This window comes from Mustela lutreola, chromosome 6 (assembly GCF_030435805.1).
Source record: "Mustela lutreola isolate mMusLut2 chromosome 6, mMusLut2.pri, whole genome shotgun sequence".
In the NCBI taxonomy this organism is placed as follows: domain Eukaryota; kingdom Metazoa; phylum Chordata; class Mammalia; order Carnivora; family Mustelidae; genus Mustela; species Mustela lutreola.
The window spans coordinates 45,657,527-45,678,944 of record NC_081295.1 but is presented as its reverse complement, the minus strand read 5'-3'; the positions used below and the strand labels follow the sequence as shown (position 1 = coordinate 45,678,944).

Here is a 21,418-nt window from a genome sequence, read left to right as displayed (position 1 = left end):
TCAAGTAATGAGAACTTGAAGAAGGGATCATGGTGCTCTCTTTTCATTCACTTGTCCCTCTACACAGAGACCTTCCAGAAACCCGCCATAGAAAGATCTGTTTACTTTTCTTAACTTCCATGGGTAGAGAATGCCTGTGATGGCAAAAGATGACCCTACGTGTGGGTAAATACAATCTGGTGATTATAATGAGGACTTTAGTTTTAAAGTACTAGAAAACTAAAGGCCAGAATGTAATTAAACAGAACATAGTGAAATACACTATAAATCATGCAACTCCACAAATAATCAAAGCTTTAAAATGAAGATTAAGTCAGACTCTTGTTTCTCTGAGGCATCCTACACATGTCTTACCAAGCATTTCTATAATCAATATGGAGATCCTTGCCTTACCCTTCTAGTTTCTTGGAAGTCATGTGAAATGTCTTAACTTTCCATTTTGGAAGTACTGTAATTTCACAAGAAGAGCATTACAAACACAACACAAGAATAGCATTTGTGGGGCACCTGGCTGGCTCAGTTGGAGAGCATGTGACCTCTTGATCTCAGAGTTGTGAGTTCAAGCCCCATGTTGGGTGTAGAGATCAATAAATAAATGAACCTTAAAAAAAAAAGTAGCAATCAATATGACTTGTGGTTATCCACTAACAAACACTGAAAAAGTGTAAGCTCTGTGTCAGTCATAGAGTTTGAAAAAAATGAACAAAATACATTAGCTTTGGAGAGCCTCACAGCTTAGAAATTAAAGTATATTAGGCTTATAATGAACAGTGCTTCTGAGGTTTAATCTCTTTGCTACATGAAAAGTACAGTAACTTTTAGGGAATTGGGGACGTGTTTGCCACTCTCAAAGTCTGAGGTGGGAATACAGGAACACAAGCTCTTCTCCACACGTGGTGACAGGACATTGCTGGGAGCAGTGGGACAGGAGCTCACAGGGCTGGTTTCCATTCTTCTCCTAATTTTCAGTGTGTGCTTCTGGCCAAGTCACTGGCCCTTTCTAAGCTTTAGCTTCCTTGTGCATAAAGGAGAGAATCCTTGTTCTACTCATTTCACTCAATCACTATGAGGTCAGATAAAAAAATGCAGAAACTTTATTTTAAAAATGTTTTGTTTCTTTATTTGAGGTGCCTGCATGGCTCTGTTGGTTAAACATCTGCCTTTGGCTCAGGTCACGATCATGGGGTCCAGGGATTGAGCTCCGCATCCAGCTCCCTGCTCAGCAGGGAGCCTGCTTCTCTCTCTGCCTCTCCCTTTGCTTCTCTCTCTGCTCATGGTGCCTCTCTTTCTCTCTCAAATAAATAAATAAATAAATATGTAAGTAAAAGAGGGGGCAGAGGGAGAATCAGGTTCCCCAGTGAGCCAGGAGCCCGACGCAACTTGATTCCAGGACCCTGGGATCATGATCTGAGCCAAAGGCAAACATTGAACGACTGAACCACTAAACCACCCGGGCACCCCTACATACAGAAACATTTTGAAGGTATTTGTAAGGCATGAATTTTTGTGTTTTGCTCACCCTTGTATCGCCAGCACTGAAAAAAATGTCTGAATCATAATACATACGCCAGGCGTATTTATTGAATCAGTGGAAACCATTATTAAAAGCAATTGCATTTTGGGGCACCTGGCTGGCTCAGTGGGTTAAAGCCTCTGCCTTCAGCTCAGGTCATGATCCCAGGGTCCTGGGATGGAGCCCCGTATCGGGCTCTTTGCTCAGCGGGGAGTCTGCTTCCCTTCCTCTCTCTCTGCCTGCCTTTCTGCCTACTTGTGATCTCTGTCTGTCAAATAAATAAATAAAATCTTTAAAAATAAAAAGCAAATGCATTTTCCCACTAAACAATTCAAAATTATCGTAATTGATTCCTTTCTATTTCACAAAAGGAAAAAAAAACCCTCATTTTGTGTGACTTTTTTTCCCCCATTTTGTGTAACTTCTAATAGTCACTGCCCCTTGAGGCTGCAAAGGATCTCACAGAGCATCCAGCCCAGCTTTGCGGAGCCAGCCTTGCACTCCCTGACTCAGTCCTGGCCAGGGGCTTGTCCAGCCTGCTCCAGATCACAGCCACCGAGGGGGCTGTTCCAGGACTGCTTGGCACAAGTTCCCCGTACGCGGCTGAAACCTGCCTCCACCTGAGGCCACAGACCAATTCTCCCCCAAGTCCTTCACCTTCAAATATTTAGTTATCATCTCTCCCTGCCCTGAGATTTCTCATGTTCAGGCCAAATTGAGTGGTTTCTCATTTATAAACTTACAGTGGTTCATAACTCTATTTCTTGTTAATAGAATAAGCAGAGACTTAGAGTTTGTAAATAAATACAAAACAAGAACTTTCACTAGGATACACCTGCTGTTCCCTGCAGCAGCCTCTTGCCAGGGCGACCATTGTTGTCACCCCCTGTGGGTATGCAGCTGCAAAATGTCTGCAAATGTAAAATGAGGATTAAGGTACAGACAGCATAACTGCCCTGACTCTTGTCATAGCTGCCATTATATAAGATAAATACAAATATCACAGCAAAACTTGTAGTAGAAAAAACCTGGAATCTATCTAACTGTCTATGCATAATGAGATAGTCAAAGGAATTATAGCACCTACTTAATGGACTATTACAGCTAGTAAGTTTGATGCTTATAAAAATTATACAATAAAATAGAAAATGCTTGCAATGTAATGGGATTAAGTGAAAAATATATATGTATTATCAAGTATGTATACATGCACACACATTCACAGGTTCCATATGATTATTGTGTGACTAGCTATGTTGTACATCAATCTAACAGTAAATGCACAAATGCTATAATTGGTAGCTTTCTGGTGGAAAAGTTATAGATGGTTTTATTTTCTTCTTTTTGGCTTTCCAGTGCTGGTGCTATTTTATTTGTTTGTTTGTTTGTTTGTTTGTTTTTATTGACATATAATGCATTATTTGCTCTCAGGGTACAGGTCTGTGAATCATCAGGCTTACAATTTCACAGGACTCGTCATAGCCCATACCCTCCACAATGTCCATAACCCAGCAACCCCATCCCTATCCCCCACTCCCCAGCAACCCTCAGTTTGTTTCATGAGATTAAGAGTCTCTTATGGTTTGTCTTTCTCCCGATCCCATCTTGTTTCATTTTATTCCTTCCCTACCCTCTCAACTCCCCCTGCATTCAAATTCCTTACATCAGAGAGATTATATGATAATTGTCTTTCTCTGATTGACTTCTTTTGCTCAGCATAATACCCTCTGGTTCCATCCACATCACTGCAAATGCAAGGATTTTATTTCTTTTGATGGTTACATAGTATTCCATTGTAAATATATACCACACTTCTTTATACATTCATCTGTTGATGGACATCTAAGTTCTTTCCATAGTTTGGCTACTGTGGACATTGCTGCTATAAACATTTGGGTGCACATGCCCCTTCAGATCACTATATTTGTATCTTTAGAGTGAATACCCAGGAGTGCGATTGCTGGGTCATGAGGTAGCTTTATTTTAAACTTTTTGAGGAACTTGCATGCTGTTTTCCAGAGTGGCTGCATCAGCTTGCATTCCCACCAAGAGTGTAGAAGTGTTCTCCTTTTTCCACATCCTCGTCAACACCTGTCATTGCCTGACTTGTTAATTTTAGCCATTCTGACTGGTGTGAGGTGGTATCTCACTGTGGTTTTGATTTGTATTTCCCTGATGCCGAGTGACGTGGAGCACTTTTCCATGTGTCTGTTGGCCATCTGGATGTCTTCTTTGCAGAAATGTCCATGTCTTCCACCTGTTTCTTGATTGGATTATTTGTTCTTTGGGTGTTGAGTTTGATAAATTCTTTATAGATTTTGGATACTAGCCCTTTATCTGATATGTCATTTGCAAATATTTTCTCCCATTCTGTCAGTTGTCTTTTGGTTTTGTTGACTGTTTCCTTTGCTGTACAAAAGCTTTTGATCTTGATGAAATCCCAATAGTTCATTTTTGTCCTTGTTTCCCTTGCCTTTGGCGATGTTGCTAGGAAGAAGTTGCTGCGACTGAGGTCAAAGAGGTTGCTGCCTGTGTTCTCCTCAAGGGTTTTGATAGATTTCTTTCTCACATTGAGGTCTTTCATCCATTTTGAGTCTATGTTTGTGTGTGGTGTAAGGAAATGGTCCGATTTCATTTTTCTGCATGTGGCTGTCCAACTGTCCCAGCACCATTTGTTGAAGAGACAGTCTTTTTTCCATTGGACATTATTTCCTGCTTTGTCAAAGATTAGTTGGCCATAGGGTTGAGGGCCCATTTCTGGGCCCTCTATTCTGTTCAGTTGATCTATGTGTCTGTTTTTGTGCCAGTACCTACTGTCTTGATAATTACAACTTTGTAATAGAGCTTGAAGTCTGGAATTGTGATGCCACCAACTTTGGCTTCCTTTTTCAACATTTCTCTCGGTTATTCGGGGTCTTTTCTGGTTCCATATAAATTTCAGGATTATTTGTTCCATTTATTTGAAAAAAAATTGATGGCATTTTGCTAGGGATTGCATTAAATGTATAGATTGCTTTAGGTAAGATAGATATTTTCACAGTATTTGTTCTTCCAATCCATGAGCATGGAATGCTTTTCCTTTTCCTTGTGCCTTCCTCAGTTTCTTTCATGAGTATTTTATAGTTTTCTGAGTACAGATTCTTTGCCTCTTTGGTTATTTTTATTCCTTAACATCTTATGGTTTTGTGTGCAATTGTAAATGGGATTGACTCCTTAATTTCTCTTTCTTCTGTGTTGCTGTTGGTATATAGGAATGCAACTGATTTCTGTGTATGGATTTTATATCCTGACAATTTACTGAATTTCTGTATGAGTTCTAGCAATCCTGGAGTGGAGTCTTTTGGGTTTTCCATATAAAGTATTATATCATCTGCAAAGAGTAAGAGTTTGACTACTTCTTTCCAATTCAGAAGCCTTTAATTTCTTTTTGTTGTCTGACTGCTGAGGCTAGGACTTCTAGTACAATGTTGAATAGCAGTGTTGATAGTGAACATCCCTGTTGTGTTCCTGACCTTAGGGGAAAGGCTCTCAGTTTTTCCTCATTGAGAACGAATGATATGTCCTGTGAGTTTTTCATAGATGGCTTTGATGATTTTGAGGTATGTACCCTCTAAGCCTATACTGTGAAGAGTTCCAATCAAGAAAGCATGCTGTATTTTGTCAAATGCTTTTTTAGCATCTATTGAGAGTATCATATGGTTCTTACTCTTTCTTTTATTAATGTATTGTATCACATTGATTGATTTGAGGGTGTTGAACCAAACTTGCAGCCCAGGAATAAATCTTACTTGATTGTGGTGAATAACCCTTTAATGTACTGTTGGATCCTACTGGCAGTAGGATTTTGGTGAGAATTTTTGCATCCATGTTCCTCAAGGATATTGGTCTGTAATTCTCCTTCTTGATGGGGTCTCTGTCTGGTTTGGAGATCAAGGTAATGCTGGCCTCATAAAATGAGTTTGGAAGTTTTCTTTCCATTTCAATTTTTTAGGACAATTTCAGAAGAATAGGTATTAATTCTTCTTTAACTGTTTGGTAGAATTCCCCTAGGAAGCCACCTGGCCCTGGGCTCTTGTTTGTTGGGAGACTTTTATATTTTTATTTTTTAAATTAAAAAAAATTATTTATTAATTTGACGGCAGAGATTACAAGTAGGCAGAGAGGCAGGCAAAGAGAGAGAAGAGGAAGCAGACTCCCTGCTGAGCAGAGAGCCCAATGCAGGGCTCGATCCCAGGACCTGGGACCATGACCTGAGCTGAAGGCAGAGGCTTTAACCCTCTGAGCCATTCAGGTGCCCCTGTTGGGAGATTTTTGATGACCGCTTCAATGTCTTTACTGGGTCTATTCAAGTTTTCTATTTCTTCCTGGTTAGTTTTATATACTATATACATAGTATATATGTCTCTAGGAATGCATCCATTTCTTCCAGATTGTCAAATTTGCTGGCATATAGTTGTTCATAATACATTCTTACAGTTGATTATATTTCTTTGGTGTTGGTTGTGATCTTTCCTCTGTCACTCATGATTTTATTAATTTGGGTCTTTTCTCTTTTATTTTTGATAAGTCTGGGCAGGGGTTTATCAATCTTATTAATTCTCTTAAAGAACCAGCTTCTAGTTTCATTGATTTGTTCTACTCTTCTTTTCGTTTCTATTTCATTGATTTCTGCTCTGATCTTTATGATTTCTCTTCTCCTGCTGGGTTTAGGTTTTCTTTGCTGTTCTTTCTCCAGCTCTTTTAGGTGTAGGGTTAGGTTGTGTGCTTGAGATATTTCTTATTTCTCGGGAAAGGCTTGTATTGCTATATACTTTCTTCCCAGGACCGCCTTTGCTGTGTTCCATAGATTTTGAACCGTCGTGTTTTCATTTTCATTTGTTTCCATGACTTTTAAAAATTCTTCTTTAATTACCTGGTTGACCCATTCATTCTTTCGTAGGATGCAACTTAGCCTCCAAGTATTTGATTCTTTTCAAGTCTCCTCTTGTAATTGAGTTCTAGTTTCAGAGCATTATGGTTTGAAAATATGAGGGAATGATCCCAATCTTTTGGTACCAGTTGAGACCTGATTTGTGACCCTGAATGTGATCTATTCTGGAGAATGTTCCATGTGCACTAGAGAAGAATGTGTATTCTGTTGCTTTGGGATGGAATGTTCTGAATATACCTGTGATGTCCATCTGGTCTACTGTGTCATTTAAAGCCTTCATATTTTTGTTGATCTTTTGCTTGGATGATCTGTCCATTTCAGTGAGAGAGGTGTTAAAGTCCCCTACTATCATTGTATTTTTGTCAATTTGTTTCTTTGATTTTGTTATTAATTGGTTTGTATAATTGGCTGCTCCCATGTTTGGAGCATAGATATTTAAAATTGGTATCTCTTCTTGTTGGACAGACCCTTTAATTATAATATAGTGTCCTTCCTCATCTCTTATTATAGTCTTTGGCTTAAAATCTAATTTGGCTGGTATAAGGATTGCCACCTCATCTTCCTTTTGATGTCCAATAATTTACCATTTTGGAAATGGAATTGGAATTTGGGAATTACTTTCCACCCCCTCACTTTAAATCTGGAGGTGTGTTTGGGTCTAAAATGAGTCTCTTGTCGACAGCATATCAATGGGTCTTATTTTTTTTTTATCCATTCTGATACCCTTTTGTGTCTTTTGACTGGGGGCATTTAGCCCATTTACATTGAGGGTAACTATTGAAAATATGAAGTTAGTGCCATTGTATTGCCTGTAAGGTGACTGTTACTGTATATTGTCTCTGTTCCTTTCTAGTCTGTTACTGTTAGGCTCCTTCTTTGCTTAAAGGACCCCTTTAAATATTTCCTGTAGGGCTGGTTTGGTATTCCAAATTCTTTTAGTTTTTGTTTGTCCTGGAAGCTTTTTATCTCTCCTTCTATTTTCAATGACAGCCTAGCTAGATATAGTATTCTTGGCTGCATGTTTCTCTCATTTAGTGCTCTGAATATATCATGCCAGTCCTTTCTGGCCTCATAGATCTCTGTGGATAGGTCTGTTGCCAATCTAATATTTCTATCATTGTATGTTACAGACCCATTGTCCCAAGCTGCTTTCAGGATTTTCTCTTTGTCACTAAGACTTGTAAGTTTTACTAGTAGATGACAGGGTGTGGACCTATTTTTATTGATTTTGAGTTGTGTTCTCTGTGCCTCCTGGATTTTGATGCTTGTTCCCTTTGCCATATTAAGGAAATTCTGTACTATAATTTGCTCCAATATACCTTCTGCCCCTCTCTTTCTTTCTTTCTTCTTCTGGGATCCCAACTATTCAAATATTGTTTTGTCTTATGGTATCACTTATTTCTTGAATTTTGCCCTCATGGTTCAGTAGTTGTTTATCTCTCTTTTGCTCACTTCTTTATTTTCTGTCATTTGGTCTTCTATATCACTAATTCTCTCTTATGCCTCATTTATCCTAGAAGTAAGAACCTCCATTTTTTATTGCACCTCATTAATAGCTTTTTTTTAATTCAACTTGGTTAGATTTTATTTCTTTTATTTTTCCAGAAAGGGATTTTATTTCTCCAGAAAGGGATTCCCTAATATCTTTCATGCTTTTTTCAAGTCCAGCTAGCACCTTGATAATCGTCATTCTGAACTCTAGTTCTGACATCTTCCTAAAGTCTGTATTGATTCAGTCTCTAGCCATTGGTACTGCCTCTCATTCTTTTTTTGGTGGTGAGTTTTTCTGCCTTGCCATTTTATCTGGATAAGAATAGATGAATGAGAGAACAAAATACTAAAGTGGTAGCAAAGACTCCAGAGAAATACACACTAACCAAATCATAAGAGACCCCAAACCAGGGGAAGAAGAAAGAGGGGAGAAGATTAAAAAAAAATTTAAATATACATATATACACACATACATTAGCATGGTGAATATTAAGATTTTATTTATTTATCAGAGAGAGAGTGGGAGAGAGCGAGCACAGGCAGACAGAATGGCAGGCAGAGGCAGAGGGAGAAGCAAGCTCCCTGTTGAGCAAGGAGCCCGATGTGGGACTGGATCCCAGGACGCAGGGATCATGACCTGAGCCGAAGGCAGCTGCTTAACCAACTGAGCCACCCAGGCGTCCCTAGCATGGTGAATAAAACAGAGCCACCCACTTGATTTGGGGTGTATTCTGGTCTCTTAGAAGAAACTACCTCCTAAAATTTTAAAGAAAGAAAAACTTATATATATATATATATATATATATATATATATATATATACAAAAATAAACACAATGAAGTGAAATGATGATAAAACAAAAAGTAAACACGATGAAGGGATGGAATATGACTGTAAAGATGAAAATTAAAAAGATTCTAAAAAAGGAATTAATAAGATACGTTGGTGGGAAGAAGAAAAAAAAAGGGGAGAGAATGTGATCAGGCTGGAGACTAGAACAAAGCCATGCACTAGATTTAGGGTATATTTTGATCTATTAGAAGTTGTATCCCAAAATTTTAAAGAAAAAAAACTATATGTATACAAAAAATAAGGTTAAATACAATGAAGGGATAAAATAAAACTATAAGCATGAAAATTTAAAAAGATTTTTTTTTAAAAGGTACTGATAAGGGGTGCCTGAATGGCTCAGTGGGTTAAGCCTCTGCCTTCGGCTCAGGTCATGATCTCAGGGTCCTGGGATCAAACCCTGCATCAGGCTCTCGGCTCAGTGGGAAGCCTGCTTCCTCCTCTCTCTCTCTGCCTGCCTCTCTGCCTACTTGTGATCTCTGTCTGTGAAATAAATAAATAAATCTTTTTTAAAAAGGGTATTGATAAGATAAAATAGTTTAAAAATGTTAAAATAGAAAAGAGGCAAAGTTTTAAAAAATAGAATAAGAAAAAATAAAATTAAAAAATTTAACTTTGAAAAACTAAAGGATCATGGGGAAAATGCTATGAATTCTATGTGCTGCGTTCCTCTAGCTCTGGAATTCTCCAGTTCTCATTGATTGGTGAACTTTGTCTTGGCTGGATGTTCTTGCTGATCTTCTCAGGGAGGGGCCTGTTGCAGTGATTCTCAAATGTCTTTGCCTGAGGTGGAATTGCACCACCCTTGCCAGGGGCTGGGCTAAGTAATCTGCTTGGTTTTGCTCTCAGGAACTTGTGTTCCCTGAATGCTTTCCGTACAGCTTTGGAGGATGGGAATGAAAATGGCAGCCTCCCAATTTCTGGCCTGGAGGAATCGAGATCTCAGGTCCCACTACTCAGTGCCCCTGCAGAAAAAATGCGGTCAATCACTCCCTTCTCCCTGGTCTCTGGCCGTGCTCTGAGCTCACCGGGCCAGTGATTGAGTGTTTCTGTCTCCAGCGCAGGGCTCTGTTTGGAGTCTCCAAACCCAGCAGATTCCGGCCACGCACTCCTGCACCACTCTTCCCAGAGGAAGAAGGAGGGGGTCTCTCTGTATCTGCCACTTGTGGGGTCCCTGCTCAAAGATCAGTGGCCCGGCTGTGCCTCAGATCATGGTTAAGGTAACCCTGAGTTGAGAGCTCACTCCTTGGCTCTGTCTCTATAGTTGGCTTCCTGGCTCTGATAACTGGGAGCTCTGCTACACTCAGACACCCCTGGTCTTTCTGTAACCCCATGGGTCCTGAGACCACAGTGTCCCTGTGAGGGCTCCACCCCCTGCTTAGCCTCTGGAGCAACGTCCCTCAGTGGAGCAGACTTCTAAAAGTCCCAACTTTGTGCTCTGTTGCTCCACCACTTGCTGGGAGCTGGCCCCTCCCACCACGGTCTATCTTCCTGTGGTTTCGTATTCACTTCTCACATCCTACCTTCCAGAAAGTGGTCAATTTTCTGTTCCCAGAATTGCTGCTCTTGACTTCTATCTCCTATTGAGTTTGTAGGTGTTCAGAAGGGTTTGATAACTTGCTGGTACTATTTTAAAGATAAGAAAAATTTAAATGTTTGGGACTCCTGGGTGGCTCAGTTGGTTAAGCAGCTGCCTTCGGCTCAGGTCATGATCCCAGCGTCCTGGGATCGAGTCCCACATCGGGCTCCTTGCTCCGCGGAGAGCCTGCTTCTCCCTCTGACTCTGCCTTCCACTCTGTCTGCCTGTGCTCACTCTCGCTCGCTCTCTCTCTGACAAATAAATAAATAAAAATCTTTAAAAAAAAAAAAAAGAAAAATTTAAATGTTTTTACATTTCTATTAATATTTCCTTGAGATTTTATACACAAACATGCACACCCAGATACACATGTGTATGAGTGTGCATGTACTCACACACACACACACCCCTTCCCTTCCTTCTGTTCCTCCTCCTCATTATTATTCATCTTCTATTATTCATCACTGAGTGAATTTCTACAAATAGAGACATGCCCTTTGGTGGAATTGGAAACCTTAAGAATAGTATCAGTGGTGATTTGAGGAGAGGCAGAAGCAAGTGGAATGCTTTCGGCACCTGGGGGCATATTCCTGTTCTTGTTAAGCCTTAATTTCCTCCACTGTGAAGTGAGATACTGGTAAAGGCAGCAGCTATATCATAAGGTGGTTCTGAGGCTGGAATGAGAGGTCTGTAAAGCACTTAGAAAGGTAGAGTGTAGTGTTGAGGGTTCTATAATTATAAAATTGCAATGGATTGAAATTGTGTGTGTGTTTTTGCATGTGTGTATGTGTGTCTGTGTAATGTGTGAGTTGTCAAGGAAGGCCTGAGGGGAAGGTAGCCAAAGGTGGCAAGACTGTGGCTTCAAGGTTGAGGCCATTCCCCCCAAGGCAAGTCCCCCAGGGACCTGACTGCCTGATGCTCTTGGCAGGTGAGGGAAGAACAAGGAGGGTGTGGTTAGGCTCTGGGTCAGGAAGGCTAAGGAGTCTGCAGGAATTGAGCAAAGGCAGGTGGTGATGGGCTGCCACTGAAGCAGGTGACAATTTAGGGACTGCATTGGGGTCAGTCTGTGTTCTGTGATGGCAGGGATACACAGGCTGGGTCATACAGTAAAACCTGAGAGTGAAATCTTTCATGTAAAGATGATGAGTGCAATAGTGCCCTGAGGCAAAGGGATTAGGAAGAGAAAAGTGTGAGAAAGGTAGACTCCATGGGAAGCTGAAGCCATGCGGGGTTGTAAGATCTCCTCTTGTCCTCACCTACCTGCCTGCATGTAGGTAGACATGCAGACATGGACAGGCATGATTCTGTGGGATACATGCATGGCTATAATCTCCAGTATGGAGTCAATATGCTTTTCGTTTTGGAATAATTCCTGCGTGCCTTATACTGGCTGTGACATACTGTTTTGTTTTTTAAGATTTTATTTATTCGTTTGACACGGAGAGAGCATGAGCAGAGGGAGGGGCAGAGGGAGAAGCAGACTTCCTGCTGAGCAGAGAGCCCGATATGGGGCTCGATCCCAGGACCCTGAGATCATGACCTGAGCTGAAGATAGACAGTTAACCAACTGAGCCACCCAGGAATGTCATGCCTGTAATATAATTTAATGAATAATAGGAAGCGAGGAACTAGAACAAACAAGTCTCTTTTTTCCATTTGCTCTTAGTGAGTTAATGAGCCCAGAACCAGTATACTATAGCTTTGTCATTATTGTGTGGTAGTAAACAAATAAGGAGACTCCAGACATTTACTCCAAAATGCACAAGTTGGTTTTGAGAGAAAGAAATATGGAGTGTTAGAGCCTAGGGCTACAAGTTAGCATAACAAGGCTGTAGTTCTTCCCCAGTGCACAGTGTCTCTCTCTGATGGTATAAAATATATTCAGGTTGACATTTCAGAGTGGCTCAAAGCTCCGTCTTCCTGACTGAATGCCAAACATGAACTAAAATACGTTAGATGTTTTGTCTGCCTGGTCCCACGCTCTGTGGGTGGACGTCTGTACAATTCTGCCAGAGAAACAATAGGATTAGCTGCACGAGGAAAGCTCCAAGCTAACGTGGGCGCACTGTTCGGGAAGGAATGGAATGGCTACAGGGACAAGGGGTCCCGTCCAGGCACATGTGTGTGTATGACCTTCTCTGGTGTATGTTTATTCCATGGAATAGAAGGTCACAGTTGATAAGGATGTGAGGAGTGCAGGCTGTAGTTGGTCATGCATGTTACATACACTCAGGCATAATTGTGCTACTTTAAGAAGAACAAAAGCATAAAGCCAAGATAAGGCAATAAAACGCAATTCATGCAGAGTAAGAGAAAGGTGACAATTCTCAAATCATCTAGGAAATGAGGTGGAGAGCTACCACTGTTAAGTGACTCACAATGACCAACTACAGCCTGCATTCCTCACATCCTGCATTTCTAAACACTCACTATTCTATTTATTTTCTGAAATTTAATTGAGCAACTGTATCATAGAAGTGAGTTGCGCTTGCTGCTCCCTTGGGTAACTTGGCATGGTGGAGTACCAGTGCCTGTGTGTGTGTACGTGTGTGTGTGTATGTGTGTATGTGATTTTGCCTTCCTAGTGGGTTGATGATGGATTACCCTGTTCTTTGAAGAAAACAATTAAGTTAGAGAGGTCACTGTGTTATATATTTTAACATCTGAGAACACTGTCTTTTCATCTTTTTCATTTTCCTCAGTTGGTTCTTGCCGTATTATTGGACTCTCTGAAACTTTGCCAAATTTTCCTCACCCAGACACATTAACTATTAGGGATATGTCCTTCTCTGAGACAAGTCTGGATTTTTACTGCTTCCTGCTGGGCACATTGGCACAGGTCCTAGTTAACAAGGAAATAAATGGAGCTGTCCCAGGTCCTGGGGCAACGCTGAGCCCTGCCTTCTAGATGCTGGAAGCTGCCAGCTAGCCCATTACCAGCAGGCCAGGGCCACCTTCCCCTGGTTCTTCTCTGCTTCCTTTTCCTCTCCTCTCCTTTTCTGCAGTGCATTTTCCTAATGCCTCCAGGTTTCCTTTCTGTCCATTCTGTTTCCAAATATTTATTACTCAGTTGGGATCATGCTTGCTGTGTTAAATCATTGTTTATCTTTTTCCACGAGAAATTTCTTAACTAGATGTTGTGATCTGAAGAGCTGGAAGGGAATAGCTCTTTTGTATCCACCCTCCCCTTCACCAAGTTTCCCCACCCCTGGTAGGGTCCAAGATAAAGCAAGGTAGTCACCATTGAATGAATAAATGAATTTCCCAAAGGATGATTCAGATTTTTTTTTTTTTGTCTCTCATATTTATGTTGATTTATTTTCCTACTCCATTCCCCTAGTATCTTATGTCATCAATTCTTTCCTCTCTCAAACCTGTCTTCAACCTTCTCTCTTCCTTCTGGGTTCTTGCTGTCAATCTATAAATACGTTTAAGACTTTTTCATCCAAAACAAAGAAATAAATGAAGACAAAACAAAACAAACACAACTTGTCACTTGACTCTGTTTCCTATTAATTGATTCAGCATATGCTGCTTTGCCTACTCTGCCAGGAGCTGCAGCGAGTGCCTGATGGCGAAGGAACAGTTCCTGCTCTCATGGAGCAACAGAGGGGACCCCAATACTAAATAGACAAGGAAGACTCCAGCTACAGCTTTATTATTCATGGTGAGGCAGTTTGGTTCCTCTGCTGGAAGACCTTCCATTGACCTGCAGGCTGATGCAGGGACAGAACATGGAGCTGGATTTTAGAATCTTGGACCCCTGGGTCTTTGTATGCTTGCACCGAGGTCCTTCACAGTCCTACCTCCAGCCCCTCCCCAGTCTCCTTAGAGGAATCGCCTATAATTGTCATCTTTACTCCTTAACCAGCAGAAATCTGACCTCAGTTTCCATCACATGACCTCTGTGCCAAGACCAATGGACTCTAGTTCTTTTTTTTTTTTTTTTTAAGATTTTTTTTATTTATTTATCAGAGAGAGAGAGAGCATGAACACAGGCAGACAGAATGGCAGGCAGAGGCAGAGGGAGAAGCAGACTCCCTGCCGAGCAAGGAGCCTGATGTGGGACTCGATCCCAGGACGCTGGGATCATGACCTGAGTCAAAGGCAGCTGCTTAACCAACTGAGCCACCCAGGCGTCCCTGGACTCTAGTTCTTAATCACATAACTTTGAGACTTTGACATTATTACTCATCTCTCCACCTTCTCTTGTTCATCTATTTCTCTAATTGTTCTTTCTCTGTCTTCCTTCCAGGTTTGTGTTCCAAGCTTCTGATATCAAGTCTTTCTCTTCTCTTGTCTTTTTACTTTGTATTCCCAGGAAGCAATCACATCCATTCCCACAGATTCAATCACACTCTCACTCCCCGATCCCAAGCTGTCTATAGATTGTCACTCCTGTATTCCTAAGACCTGGCTTCAGGGTGTTGTGATTAGGATCGCAGCACAAGATCCCATGCTTAGGAAAGCCCTCATTTGAGATTTAATGTTCTGTGGCCACCATATTGAATTTCTTAAAACGTTTATCTTTGAATTTGAATTTATGTTTTATAAATATATTGGTTTTATAGGGCTGCCATAACAAAATGTCATAGACTAGATGGCTTAAACAATAGAAATGTATTGTTTCATTGTTTTGGAGACTGGAAGTCCAAGATCAAGGTGCCAGCAAGGTTAATTTCCTCTAAGGCCTCTCTCCTTGGTTTGTACATGGCCTTCCTTGGTACCTCTTCCCATGATCATCCCTTTGTGTACACAAGTCTCTGTGTGTCTTTACCTCTTCTTATAAGGACACAAGTCAGATAGGATTAGGGCCCATTCATATGACCTCATTTAACCTTAATCACATCTTCAAAGGCCCTGCCTTCAAATACTGTCTTAATCTGAGGTATTGGGGATTAGGACTTCCACTTAGGGTGCTGGGGTGGGAGCACAAATCTGGCGGGACAATGGAGCATGCACTGAGGGCTTAGGATATTGGTTCATGTGGTCCTGCTTTCTGCTGCCTTCATGGTAAATGTTCTTAGCTGTCAGCTCCCTGACTTCTTGTATGTTGACTTCCCAACTACCCCTTTCTTCTGTCCTGGGAGGGGATCTGGGTGCAGGTGCTAAAGGGGTCAGGGTTCAGCCATCCTTGCCCAGGGCTAGTGAGGTACTATATATCTGGAGGCGATTTGGCAGGGGTGAGCCTCGCACCTACCCCCAATCCTGATGTTGCAATCCCTTGGGGGTTACCCATGTTCTGTGGATTGGGCTCCAGATGGTGGCTGACTTCCTCACCTCCTGACCCTGGGTCAGTCAGCCCCTTGGAGGATTTGACTAAAGCTTTCAAACCTCTCTGCTGCAAAGTTCACAAACATAGACAGCCATGAATTTGTACATTTCAGAGCATCCTGGACTCCATGAAGCCAATCCATGCATCCCTTGTATTTAGGCTGTGCCTACATTTCCAGCTTCCTCTCAGTGCTGCTCTTATCATGCTGTAGCCCCAGGAATCATTGCAGTCATCCCTGAATGTGCCTTATTCCTCCATGCCTCCATAATTTGCATATGTTCTTTACTCTGTTGGCCATATGTTCTTCTTCATTATGATTATAATAAAGTACTTTATATCCTTCAGAATTAAAATTACATTTTATCTTCTCAGTGAATCCTTATTGTCATTATCTATTCTAAAACAGAGTGTCCATTTAGGGCCTCTCTGCATCTCTTTTATAAGATTTATAATGGAGAAGCCTGAGTATTTCCTACCTCCTTCTCCCTTCTACTAGATTACCTAGTTTTGTGGGCAACAACTCTTGTCTTTACCTCCAGTTTTATTGAAATGTAAATGACCTTCATCCCTGCGTAAGTTAAAGGTGTGTATGATAATGGTTTGATTTACACGTATTGTGAAGTGATTACTGCAATAAGTTAGCATCCATCCTCTCATATGGATACAATAAAAAGAAAAAGCAAAAACAGAACAAAAGTTTCCTTGTGACAAGAACTGCTAGAATTTATCTCTTAGCAACTTTCCTACATATCCTACAATATTAACCATGGTCATTGCATGGTATATTCTGTCCTAGTGCCTGTCTCTTTATCTTCTAACTGGAAGTTTGTTCTTTTGGACCACCTCCCTTCAGTTCCCCCAAGAACTGTGTTTGCATCACTGCTATTTTGACAACGTCTGCTGCAGAGTTGAGACCATAAATGTTGATCAAAAGCCCAATGAATGACTGAATAAGGAGCTACCTGAGCTCGTGGAGGAGAGCATACCTTTTGGAATCAAAGAGTACTGGGTTTAAGTCTTGGTTCTAGCAATATTTAGTATTGTGACCTTGGAGAAATTACTCTTAAACCTTGGTTTTCAAACTTCAGAATGGTGCAAAGAGAATTTAGCTCAAAGTAAACTGTTGTCAATGTGTATTGAAAAGCAACAGCTGCGGCTACCTATAACTCAGTCTTGTCACTCAGTTACCGTCTGCTTAAAAGCTATTTTGGAATGAAAAGACAAAATTAAGAGACAATGCAATAGAGTTTTCATAAATTAATTTATTAACAACAAAATCCTCATCAAAGGTCTGCTGGGTGCAAGGCACTATACAAAGACTTGTGGGGAAATGAAATGTAAAGTAGGCCTATGGAGGGACAGGAGGAGGAAATATAAGAGCAAAACTCTCAAAGACAAGTTCTAAGAGAGGGATGAGAGTTTAGAAGGAGAGTTCATTTGTAGCTGTAGGAAGGCTTCCTGAAACAGGTAGCCTTTGGGGTAGACCTTGAAGGTCAGCTGGGAAGATATTCCTGGCACGGGGGAGGGAAAAAGGGAATGATGCAGCCATGAGAAGGCAGAGGTACCTGGGAGAGAAACGGGGAGCTCCCGCCCTATTGGTGGTGATGCTCATGCTGGATGCTGTGGTCCCAGCCCCTGAAACTGATAGGACAATGTGCCCTTGCTTTCTGCCTTATGAGCCACTGGCACTCAGCCTCAAAGAGGCCATCAGATTCTGAATGCTAAGGCAGAGACTGGCTGGTTGGCGCTGTTGCCTCTGCCACTCTGCTCTCTGGTGGCTTCATGGCATGCAGAGCAGGCTCCAAGGCAGGTGTGATGGGTTGCGGCCACATAAACAGGCACACGCCACTGGAAGCAATGCAAGTAGTTAGGGAAGGACTCGGACACCGAGACATGGAGTTAATCCCACCTCTACCAGACAGCATGTGGGCTGCTCATGGTGCATTTTCCCCACTGCACTGTGGTCCTCCTTAAACCATGGTTCTGGAGGGCACCAAGCTTCCGGAGTTCTCCTTTTTACTAATTTGGGATCTCAGGCCATTCACTTAACCTCCCTAAGCTACAGAGTCCTCATTTGTAAACTGGCAATAATACTGCCAGCTATATGGGACGCCTGGGTGGCTCAGTTGGTTGAGCAGCTGCCTTCGGCTCAGGTCATGATCCCAGCGTCCTGGGATCGAGTCCCACATCAGGCTCCTTGCTCGGCGGGAAACCTGCTTCTCCCTCTGCCTCTGCCTGCCATTCTGTCTGCCTGTGCTCGCTCTCTCCCCTCTCTCTCTCTGATAAATAAATAAAATCTTTAAAAAAAAAAAAAAAATACTGCCAGCTATGGTATGTGAGTAGTGTAAGAAATGCCTTATACCATAAAGAACAACTTGGGGCGAGGAGCACCGCACAGGCTTTCTCCCCAGATGCCAGCATGCTTCCTCTCCCATCTTCAGTTCTTTTTTTTTTTTTTTTCATTTATTTATTTTCAGCATAACAGTATCATTATTTTTTCACCACACCCAGTGCTCCATGCAATCCGTGCCCTCTATAATACCCACCACCTGGTACCCCGACCTCCCCGCCCCCCCCCCCCCCGCCCACTTCAAACCCATCTTCAGTTCTTTACTCAAGAGCCATCTTCAGTTTGGGGCCACCTCTGACCACCGAATTAAAACTGCCCCCCCCCCTTATTTATGCCCTTCCTGAGTAATTTTTTTCGCTATAGCTCTTATCGCTACTGCACATGCTACCTATTTCATGCATTTATGTTTACTGAGTGTCTCTTTACTGGAATTATAAGGTCCAGGAGGCAGTATCCCTAACGCCCAGATCGGTGTCTGGCATGGACTACAGTCTCAGTAAATATTTACTGGAGGAGTGAGCCAGTCTGCTAACTTGAAACTACTCTCGGTCCAGTCCTATCCTTTTGGGGCCCTGCTTGGGGGACATTTAGACTGTCTGTTGGCACCCACACCTTCCACTGAAATGGAAGGAATTTTAATAGCTCATGATGGAGGACCTCGGCCTTAATGAACTTGAACTCAACGTGAGGATCTCTCAGAAATCTCATTCGTGCTGCCCCGCTCCTTCTTGCTCAACTCTTTAGTCAAAACTGCTCTGAGGGACCCACTGCAGAGCTGGGGAGGGTCAAGTATCCTCTGATTTCTTCTCCTTCTCCCCTGCGGAAAGCTCTTAACCAGATAGGGGTTAGTGTGAGCCGGGCAGGGCTGGGCAAAGCTCGCTTCCTCTCAGTCTCGGCGGCCCCAGGCTCTGGAGGCGGCCCCCCGCGCCCCTTGGCCGCCGGGGCTGCAGGTCGGGAGCGCGCGTCCCCGCCGCACCGCCGCGCCACGAGCGACACGCGGAGGCCCCGGGCGCGGGAGGAGGTGGAGGCAGTGGCGACGCTCACGCACCTCGGAGGAGCGGTGTCCGCGGGCCGGGGAGCGCCAGCCGGTAACAGCGGGCGGGACTGGGCGCCCGGGGTCATGCCGAGCCGCGGCCCGGTGTCGGGAGGCTGGGGAGAAGGCAGTCGGGCTCATCGGGGTTGGCGGTGGTGCTTCAGTTGGGGGTGGGGTGAGGGGTGTTTGGGAGGGTGGGAGCGGGAATGGGATAACTGGGGAGAAGAGTGAGACCCCGTGGAGGGCATCCAAGTTGAAGACCTTGCTCGAAGCCCACGGACCTGAGTGGCCGGCCGGAAACCTTCCGGAAAGGCTGGAGGCGGTGGAGCTCGGGGCTCAGGGCTCGGACGGGTTTTCTCCTCTGCATTGGGAGGGCCGTGGAACACCTTCTCCCGCCCATGAGAAAACTTTCCGAGTCCGGGTCCTGGCCTGCCTGGCACCGCTGTGCCCTACAACGGAGAACCCTTCTGGGCGCTGGGACCCTGCGAGTCCAGGGAAAATGCGCGGTTTGCTGACCCGCGGTGCACGCCCCCAGCAGTGGGCAGGGTTCCCGGAATCAACCCTGGCTCGACAGTTAATCCATTTCGTTAGCACTAGGGAGCCTGCCCGCAGGTCATTTTACTGATTAGAGGGTAAGATTGGTTTCGTTTTTCTTCGCTTTCCATCCTTTCTGCATAATTAACTGAGGAAGACTAAAGGTTTCCTCATTAGAAACTTGTTTGGAGGCTTTGAGGTTCCAGGAGCAGTTCAGACGACAGGACGAATCCCAGCTATTTCCCAGGATTTAATCTCATGACAAAAGGGAGCATTGTATGGTGTCCTGAAAGCAAAGGGAGCTTGGGGGTAATTGTCCATGCTACTCCAGGGAAAACAAGGGAATTTCCCTATATAAATCCTCATGAAAACCCCAAAGGTTAAGTGGTAGTATTTCCAGTTTGCACATGAAAAAAAAAAAAAAAAATTAGGTTGAGATAAGAGAGAAGTTTTTCTACTGAATCCCCTGGTCAAGAGTGGGGAGTAGTGGGTCTGGAAACTAGGACCCTGAGGCCAGTGTCCCTTAGGTGCACCTGGAGTGCATCGAGAAGAATGCAGGCAGGAAAGTGGCTGCTACAGGTAAGGTCCAGAACAGAGAGGCTACTGTGAGCTGGGGTGCCCACATCAAGGAGTCAGGCTCTGATCAGGATGATCTGCAGTGTTTATGGAAGATGATATCAGTAGGTTTAGGAGAAGGCAGAAATGCTCCCAGTTTATTTCTTCCTGGGTGCAAAGAAATAAGAGCCCCTTTAGAGGTCTTGAACCTCAAGACTGGGCTGGATAACTCAAGGCCCAAATAACAGGGATCCTAGAGCAGTGAAAAGTATTCAGTCACCTTGCAGCAGGCTTGATAGAGGACCACTGTACCTGACTTTTCCAGAGAGGGAAACATTGAAACCTGGCAACATTCCAGAGTAGATTTTTTAAAGATTTTATTTATTTATTTATTTATTTGTGAGTGTGTTTTATTCTGTGTTGTTTATCCTGCTGCCTCTGTTAGGGTGTACACACCTCTCCCTGGCTGCCCACATTGATCCTTCTAGGCTAATCCCACTCTGCTCACAGTGGGGTAACCTTTTACTGTGCAAATTATATCATCTGCACATTCTAGAAAATGTAGCCTTCCTCCTCCCTATTTCTCTAGGCCTGATATTTTGCCAGTCACAATTCCTCTGAATCCTTTATTTTTAACCTTTTATTTAGCTTTTTAAGTTTTTATTTTATTTCCAGTTAGCATACAGTGTAATATTAATTTCAGGTGTATAATATGGTGATTTTTGCAATTCCATACATCGCCTGGTGCTTATCACAGGTGCCCTCCTTAATCCTCATCAACTATTTCATCCATACCCCCAACCCCTCCCCTCTGGTAACCACCCTTTGTTCTCTGTAGCCAAGAGTCTCTTTCTTGGTTTGCCTCTCTCTTTCCTGCCCCATCCCCTTGCTCATTTGTTTCTTAAATTCTACAGTGAAAGCATATGGTATTTGTCTTTCTCTGCTGACTTATTTTGCTTAGCATAATACTCTCTAGTTCTATTCACATCGTTGCAAATGGCAAGATTTCGTTACTTTTTCTTTTTTTTTTTTTTTTTAAGATTTTTATTTATTTGAGAGAAAGAAGGCACAAGCAGGGGTAAGGGCAGAGGGAGAAGTTAGGCTCCCCCCTGAGCAGGCAACCTGAATCCGGACTAGATCCCAGGACCACCTGAGCTGAAGGAAGACCCTTAACCAACTGAGCCACCCAGGCTCCCCAGGATTTCATTCTTTTTTGTGCCTGAGTAATATTCCATTGTATATATACACCCTTCTTCTGTTTGTCAGTGGGTGTGGACATTTGGGCTCTTTTTATAATTCGGCTATTGTT

At 42.9% G+C, this 21,418-nt stretch overlaps 1 protein-coding gene across 3 annotated transcripts in view; it reads left to right on the top strand.

The window, feature by feature from the left end:
- Positions 1-18,604: 18,604 nt before the first annotated feature.
- MRAP2 (melanocortin 2 receptor accessory protein 2) overlaps positions 18,605-21,418 on the top strand; it is a 54,017-nt gene continuing 51,203 nt past the window's right edge. The window contains exon 1 of one of the 3 annotated variants that reach the window (XM_059177161.1): positions 18,605-18,671. In XM_059177161.1, the coding sequence (XP_059033144.1) occupies positions 18,655-18,671 (17 nt within the window). In that variant the 5' untranslated portion in view covers positions 18,605-18,654. Of the gene's footprint in view, positions 18,672-18,750; positions 19,076-19,242; positions 19,653-21,418 lie in introns of those variants that run through there. The other 2 variants (XM_059177162.1, XM_059177163.1) reach the window with 2 other exon arrangements.